At 33.9% G+C, this 8,721-nt stretch overlaps 1 protein-coding gene across 1 annotated transcript; it reads right to left on the bottom strand.

Annotated features, from left to right (window-relative positions):
- Positions 1-280: 280 nt before the first annotated feature.
- On the bottom strand, positions 281-5,534 carry LOC146139184 (cytochrome c oxidase subunit 5A, mitochondrial-like). Its single transcript, XM_083392113.1, has 4 exons — positions 5,381-5,534; positions 5,003-5,091; positions 1,380-1,529; positions 281-502 (listed from the first exon to the last, which is right to left on the bottom strand). Exons 1-4 carry the CDS (start codon positions 5,463-5,465, stop codon positions 383-385), a joined length of 444 nt encoding a protein of 147 aa, XP_083248239.1. The 5' UTR covers positions 5,466-5,534; the 3' UTR covers positions 281-382.
- Positions 5,535-8,721: the final 3,187 nt, after the last annotated feature.

Genomic DNA, 8,721 nt, shown 5'->3' with positions numbered 1-8,721 from the left:
ATAAAGTGCCGGATAACTGTAAGGATTGGCAAACGCAGGCCAGCTGTTAAACTTTGAATTAGACTATTTGACCCAGAAATTATTAAAGGTAGGAAAATTCACGATAATAATGGGAAGCTTTATGAAATTTTTGTACAATTTCATCAGAATTTAACCTATTTTTGCATCTTCTAAACATTTCTGTTATTAAATTATAAATAACCTTGATTTAGGAAATATCCCGCAGGCTGTAGTTTGATGAACCCTGATTAACAATAGGCTACGACAGATAACAATCACCTGACACAACATTGTAAAGTTTATTTAAGAGCGATAGAATAACCAAAAAATGTGAAAAATTTCTCGCTGAACTGTTTTCAATTATTTTTCACCAAATAAAAACTTATTCAATAACTTGCTCGAGACCATATTCTTCAATGGTCTTCAATCCCAAATCGTCCAGAGTAGGTTTCAGTTCTTGCATCAAGTAGTCATAGATGTCCTGGCGTCTGTGACACTTCACCTAAAAATAAAATCACAGGTTGTGTTATACGTCGTTCCTAGTAAAACGACCTCATAAACCGTTGTACGTGGTTCAAAAAAAAAAATCTTATAAAGGATTTGGCAGTGTTGTAATGACTTAAGTCACGGTTTTAAAATGACTACTAAGTCTTTTGACCAAAATAACTTGAGTTGACTTAAGTGTTTTGGACGTAAGTCATTGTGTCTAACTTCGGTTTAAATCAGTGTTTTCATTAAATATTTATCAATAAAATTTGGTTATTTATCTTAATATATTGTGGTTTTGTTTTTTTCAGTTAAGTAATTGCTCAAAATCAGACAAGTTTACCAATTTGAATAGTTGAACGTTTTATTTTATGTCAATGGTATGACTTGACTTGTTATTTTTGCAAAAAAACTTGACTTGGACTTAAGGACTTGATTGGTGCGTAATTTTAAAATGACTTGTTTATAACACTGCCTGTTGGTATTAACCTGCCAGGTCAGCATGTAGTTTTTTAAAGATTATTACGTTATAAAACACATAGACTTCGGAAACCTGCGGTTTTGGGTGCAACAAATGTGAAACTTAAAATTATTCAGTAGAATTATAATTCAACCTTTATTGACCCACAACCCAAAAGTTTGTGTCGCTGACTACCATAGCTTACATAGTAACTCTAGTAATAATATATTAGCTGAATGGAGCTTAACCTTAGTTTAAAATGGTTAAACCAAACTAGATAACTGTTTTATGCTTTGCCATTTTCCATTTTTCACGAAACACAAAAAAATACAAATTACACAAAAAAAAATTTGACTTGAAAAAACATTTTTTGCATGTATACAATAATTAGTTTAAAGCTATATGATTTTTAAGTAAAGAAATAAAATTTTACCCGAACTAACTCCAAGACTCTCATTGCAAGTGGAAGGTTGTTGATCCTTCTACAGCAATACAGAGCCGCTTGAATGATCTCAGGTTCTGGCACCAAATCGCTCTGGTGAAGGTTCATGTACGCAATCTTGAAATCATAAGCATCCATGTCCTGGAAAAGAAAGTAGTTTATATTAGGAAAAATGTCCATAAACATGTTTGCCAGAAAAGTGTCTATATTCAATGTGAGAACTTACTTACGCAAATCTTTTTCAATTTTTTTTTTTTTAGTTATTGCAACTTTGTTTCTAATTTTTTTTTAATAAATAATGCTCTTAGAAGAAAGCCATTTGTTTACACCAGTGTTTCTCAACCTTTTTTACACTAGTGCTCCATTTGGCTCCAAATTATTTCATTTCACCCCCCCTCATCTTGCTTTACAGTAAAGTATTATATTAATCATTGTCTAACATGATATTGTCTGGACTTTTGTTTCGATGAGCTGTCAGTCATATTTTTGGTTGTCCAACATACATTCACCATAGAAATTTACATTCACCATAGAAATTTACATTCGCTATAGGAATTTACATGAGAATGTTGTATAAATTGAACTAAATTAATGACGTAGGTGCCTATTAAAAAACTAAGGCATGTAGGTAACAGAACATATAATTTACATCCAACAGTAATTGCTTTAAGGTTTAAACACACTTGTACTAACTACTTCACGCTACTGTAATTAATATATCTGACAAATTCACCATATTATTTCATAATGAAATCCAGTTTTGTTGTTATGTCAACATAAAAAAAAAAGATTAATGTCTAATAATATATAAACTGTGCATTATTTCACAAGGTTATGTTATTACTAGGAAAAATGTAACTTTTTGCACCAAGACATCAGGGGTCATAAACATCTCGGGCACCAACCGAACTCTCTGCGGGCCGCACAAAATGTTAACTAAGAATTGTTGTATTAAAATGTTAGAACAACTGTGAATCAGGCGGACGTCAGATTTTTTTTGGCACTTTAAAACGAGTTTAATTACAGTTTAGGAGGCAGTAACAAAGTGTGAGTCCATATGTCGACATCAATACTAATTAAACTACTTTGAGAAAACGCGTAAGTCCGGGCGCACCTGGCGAGCGAAGCCAGCTCGATTTATTTGGGTATACCGACATTTCTTGCTAGTTTTTATCACATTGCCGAAAAAAAATTGAAAAATGTTAAAAATATATGTCCAATATTTTTCTATATGTTTTGCATTGATCCACGATGCACTTGGCAGCCTTCCACGGCGCAACGCTATAGAAGCGCTTATATAGGTGAAAAGACAGCATCAAACCATAAACAAACCAGACGTACATAAATGATTAGCACGAAGCGTGAAAATTCTTTCCACGTACGTAGTTAAAATAGTCAAAAAGTATTTCAAATAGACTCGTTTCTAGTTGTCAGAGAGGCGGTGGGCCATAGGTAGGGATGTTCAAAGTAGAATACCAAGGTATTCTAGAATAACGAATCCAGAATAGCGAATCCTAGTATATTTTTATTAAAACCTCGATCTTGTTTGGGGAAGGGATTAATCTTAATCTATCTCCTACAGGGCCCAGAATCACAGCAATAAATCGCCCAAACAATTTGCTAACATGTGTACATTATAATGAAATAATCTTCCATATGTTTAACATTCTTAACAATTGTCATTTGAAGCAGTTCTGTAAACTGTAATATGTCAACTGTTCAGGTTGTTGCCAAAACTTATATTTATGCCAGTAGTGAGTACAATGCAACGCTGCACACAGAACTTTTTAGCAATTCAGTCCTGTTTTTTAAGCATTGTTGGGTCTTAGTGCTTCTTTTTTGACTAACATGATCTGTTATGCAGTCAAATAATGCACTGCAAAGAATATAAAGTTACTATTGACATAATTAATACTTGACAATTACGCTGTGCATAACTGCATAATCTCTCTGAATATTGGCCTAAAGTTGACCTTAAGCAACCCTATAGCGCATTTTGTGAACGGCCAGCACGTTTTACAATGTAATGTTACTTTTGCAACTTAACGCATTTAGGGAAATTGCGAACTCCGCACCTGACATTACACGTTAGTCGCTCGCCCAATAACGCTTGATTGACACTTAATTATTAGACGCAAGTTATCACGAGACGCGAAGTAATTGGTCGACCCGAAAAACGCTGACACTGCTCTACCAGGTTACATTTAAAGCAAGCACTATAAATTGGTCACCGCAGCGACAGGCCAACTTACCACACGCATTGGCACAATTAGACGCAACAATCGGCAGTAAAACATTAAATTATATCGGTTCCAATTACCCGAAATAAACGGCAGAATTGGATTCGAATCCTAACTGGATTAGAATTCAAGGATTCGATATTCTACTTTGAACATCCCTAGCCATAGGTTTCCGACCCCTGCCTTAAATAAACAAACATTTTGCCACGTATAAAATGGTGAAATGCAACAACAACTTTACATAAGAAAGCCAATTGTTACGCCAGAAGTTGTCAATTAGCGGAAATCTACTACAAGTTTGCAGTACGAAAGTTGCCATTCAAGCTTAAATGTTACCAATAGACCTGTTTGTTACTATTTTTATGTGAACTTTTCATAAAATTTTGCAAAAAGTTATTTTATGAAAAGCCAGTTGCGTTCAGCGCCCTCCTTTAAAGCAAAGGCGCAAAACTAATAATGAATGTTAGAATTTACAGTTGGCGTAATTAGCAACCGGTGATAATTTGTAGTGCTAATTAAGCACGTAACACCCCAGATGAGAAAAATACCCAAACGCCCACAAGGGGGCAGTACCGCCAACGCTTGGAACCTCTGGTTTACATGGTTCGAGGAACCTCCGGTTTACATGGTTCAATAAAGTCATGCACTGTTTTCAGGATTCCAGTAAAGTAAAATTGTAATCCCAAATAATTTTACTTGAAAACATAGACATGAAGATAAAAAACACACATTATAATTTACATCACAATTAAACAACTGTTTAGCTTGGCGAAGTACAATGGCATGACAAAATAAAAATCGCAATCATATTTAAGGAATTAGACCTTAGCCCAGTGGTCGACAAACTGTGGGCCGCAGAGCCATTTTTTGTGAGCCGCAAGATACTTTTGACTAGCTCAGCATGGTTCAGACCCATGTGCCAAATATGGTCCTGAGAGCCTGTCGAACTACATTTTTTTCCAACTTTAACTAATAAGTTAGCGCAAATTTTTTTGTACTTCACGCAGATATTATTTTTTTATAGTATTTTTACATTATCGCCTGGCAGTGTTTCGGCATCCAGGAGCCGTGTAATTAAAAACAAATATCCTCAATCCGCCACTGTTTTGTAGTGGTTTTACGTAGTGGGCCTTCAATAGCACTGAAAATAGTACTCTGGGTCACGACAAAAAAGTATACCGACCACTGCATTAGCCCATCGGAATAAATAACTTAAACATCATTTTAAAACAGAAGGGTTTTGACACTGTTTAGGGATCAGGTTTTTATCAGAAAAATAAAGTTGCAATTTAGCGAAAAGTATATTTATGCAGCCAAACAACAAACCACAATGGAATCGGTGAAAAACAAGACGAACCTATGTCATGTACATACCTCTCTTTCAAAAGATTTGATAAAAGCAGCATTTTGTTCTTCATCAGAAAGAGCAACCGCTGAGCTATACTTTCTCAATACTGGAAAAGCTGAAAAAGGAAAATTTGTAAATGTTACAAACATTTCATGCAAAGTTTTAAGGCTAAAACACACTAAACAGTAATCAAAAAATAATTCAACAACAATTATTTAACAATGTATTACCAAGTTAACCTGAAAAATTGTAACATTTATAAAAAATAGTATTTTTATTAATTTGGTTTATTTAATTGTTATTTTGATGATAGTGTTCGACTTTTTAACTAATTTATATAAAGTATTGTCTCAAAACATATAAAGTAAGCACAAATTTTTTTATTTTAAATTGTAAAGGATTACCAGAAACTGGCTTGAGTGGCGCTTTTGAAACAGCTTGAACACATCGTGCTGTGGTTTGAGTAAGACGGAAAACAGATCGAAACATATTGAATAAACCTTGATTTAAACTTAGGTTACTTTAAATAAAGAAAAAAAAACATATCTTTGTGAGTTCAATATTTCAACTAAACTATAACACTTTAATTTTTACGATTTTTTTGCTTTTCAGAACTTTAGACCACTAAAGATTTGTGGTCATTTTTTTGCTAAATTGATATATATATGTTTTACACGTTTTGGAAAACAAAGATTTTTAGTAAAAAATTAAGAATTGTTGAATTGTTGCAAGATTGTTTTAATAACAATGGGACAGTTATTGTAATTGTTGTAGTCAAAAAGAGTACTATACCTCCAAGAAAAAATACATATAGTCCTGATTAATAACTTTGGATTTTGCGAGGGGGAGACGATTTTGCAGCCTAAAATTGCGCAGCTGTAATAACATTTCTGCCCAAATTCACGCGGTGGGAAACTACCTTACTTTCCAATCTGGCATATAGTCCAGATTTAAAAGTTAAAACAAAAGTCCGTGAAGAATGTAACTTTGGCCGCGCAGAAAGTTTTTATAAGTAATTCATTTATCACCGTGCAAATTTAACTTTAAGAAAAGTTTAAAGTTCTTCTGAACTTGTGTGTGCAGACAAACATGATTGCACCACATTTGAAAGTTGGTCTGTATATAAATGCACAAGATCTCTGCATAAAAGTCCATGAAATGCATACTAGACCCATGCAAAAAATTTGGGCGCTCTTTCACTATTGTACGTAAAAATTAATAAAAAAACAATTTTCTTCAAATGCCGCATACCACAACACATATTGTTTGGGTTAGGGTGCGGGTTAGCGTTTGGTTAAGGGTGGGTCAAGTTATTATTAATAATAAACATAATATTACTTGACCCACCCTCACCCAAACAATATGCGTTGTGGTATGCGGTATTATTATTATTTTTTTTTTGCATAACTTTTCACGTACAATAGTGAAAGAGCGCCAAAATTTGTAGTATAAACTTAACTTATGTTTGAAACTGAACAAGAAAAAAAAAACTTGCAAGACACTTTTTAATAAACTTTGGTGCTGGTCTACAATCCTACACTTTTAAAAGTAAAAAACGAGTTATTAAAATTAAACTTGCGAGAAAGAAATAAATACAGGAAAATAAAAAAAATAAATATACTTGACCAACGAAGCCAAATGATGACTTGTACCCTAACCGAAAAACAATTAGTTTTGTGGTAGGATTTCAGACACGCGTCGTGAAAACTCTGAAAATTGCTGATTTGCGTCTTGTAATAAACGAGAAAAAAAAACTCTTTTAAATTATCATATTTCCACAACAAATATGCACATGATTTTATTACTCCTAAAAGGCAAAAAGACAAGCTAATAGGCTTCAATAAACATGAACTTCAAAACACGCAACAAACAAAATCCATGAAGCCTTTATAAACACGTTTAAAATAACTTTTTTAAACACGCTCCTTAATTTTTTCCAAACAAACGCACGTAGCAAAACAAGAGCGCGATTTCTATGCTGACCTTGTTTTGTTTTAATCCTGGCTGACCGAGCCATGCGCGGAAATACATACAATTTATTTCCGAGTTGTCAAACGTAAAGGTTTACAATCAATTCATCCAAAACTATGTATTTGAGTTTCAAATAAAATCACAACTTGTTAATAATCGTCCAAATTGACCTTAAGCTCATTACCTTGAGCATTTGTTAATCATATGTTAACCGATATAATTCAAGCAATAATACATTTTCATTTCGACTGTCAAACATTATTCGCATATATATTTGACATTTGCACAGTCTTTGGCGTTTACTTTCTAATTATTACACAAAATAAAGCCTAATATTCACCATTCAGTTGCAAAGAAAAATACAAATGATGATTACAAAGATCATATATCAAAGATATTTAACAGTGATTAAAAATACAACTAAAAGCTTCACAATGTGGAATTTCTGACTGGTTCATGGGTTGACATAAACAAAACAAATGCATACGTATATTCATTAAATGTCAATATAATAGTTCAGCGTGGTCCAACTGCAGGCCCGCGGGCCAAAGTTGGCCCGCGAGTTCAGCTTTTTTGGCCCGCGACCTGATAGTCAGCTTTGCTTCAATCTAGCAATATCACTTCAATTCTTGTTTTTTTAATTTTTTTGTTGTTGAAATTCTTTCATAACTACCCTAACTGAACAAAGGTATACATTCCGTGTTAGTACATACGTCATATTTGCCAGAAATAAGCCTAAAGGCTGGTTCACACTAGACGCGTCTAGCGTTAACGCTTTCGGTTGCGGAAAAGTTGAAATATTTCAACTTTGACGCTTTCGGTTAGAAGCGAGGAAATTTGCCGTTAAGCTGGCAACGCGTTATGTGTGAACTGGACGACGTTAGCCGTTAGACGCCAGACGCCAACGCTAGACGTTAACGCGTCTAGTGTGAACCAGCCTTAAGAATCGCAATTTAAAAACATTGGCCCGCAAGATAAAATAAACCTTGTTTTTGGCCCGCGATGAAAAGAAGTTAGACCACCCTGTAATAGTTATTTGTTAGAAGAAAAAAACTGTGAGATGTTTAATGTTACTTAAGAAATCGTCATTATGCGTAACGTGTCACATGACTTACTTGAAAAGTTGTCTAGCTTAACAATTAGATCAAAATAAACGCTAAGTTTAAAGGTTTGGACGTTACATGTTTGTTAAATTTTAAAGTTGTAAAAGTTCGAGTTTTCAACATAGGGAGGTTTATAAGTGTTTTCAATAGGTTTCCATTTAAGTTTATTTGTGAGGGCTAAAGCCGAATGGTGGCGCTGGTCTAGAATCCTACCACAACGAAACACCATTTGGGTTAGGGTGCAGGTTAGCGGTTGGGTTAAGGTGGGTCAAGTATTATTATTAAACAAAGAATATAATAATACTTGACCCACCCACACCCAAACGCTAACCCGCACCCTAACTCAAATTTTGTACGTTGATTTTAGAACTGTGGTAGGATTCTAGACCAGCGCCCGAATGGTTAGTAATTAAAAACGAACAATTTATTTTTTGGGCTCTTTTGTTTTGATACATATAGAAAGTAACGAACAATTAAAACAAACAGAAAAAACAGGTACCATCTACATATGATGCTTATTAGAATCGCCAAAGCACATTATTTTTTAAACGATACCCTTTTTGGATTTTTTGCTTTTTTTCATTACCAAATTGAAAGAGCTTCATTTTCTAATTTTGACTTAAAGTTGTAATTTGTAATTCTCAATAAACCTAAAAAATGCGTTATTTTTC

The sequence above is a fragment of the Ascidiella aspersa genome, chromosome 6 (genome assembly GCF_963924565.1).
Source record: "Ascidiella aspersa chromosome 6, kaAscAspe10.2, whole genome shotgun sequence".
In the NCBI taxonomy this organism is placed as follows: domain Eukaryota; kingdom Metazoa; phylum Chordata; class Ascidiacea; order Phlebobranchia; family Ascidiidae; genus Ascidiella; species Ascidiella aspersa.
This window is presented reverse-complemented; position numbering and strand designations above follow the sequence as displayed.

Coding starts and splice junctions, on each gene's coding strand:
- LOC146139184 (XM_083392113.1), bottom strand. CDS start 5,465: ATGTTTCGATCTGTTTTCCGTCTTACTCAAACCACAGCACGATGTGTT. Junction 5,092..5,380: donor GCCACTCAAGCCAGTTTCTG/GTAATCCTTTAC, acceptor TTCCTTTTTCAG/CTTTTCCAGTATTGAGAAAG. Junction 1,530..5,002: donor TCAAATCTTTTGAAAGAGAG/GTATGTACATGA, acceptor TTTCTTTTCCAG/GACATGGATGCTTATGATTT.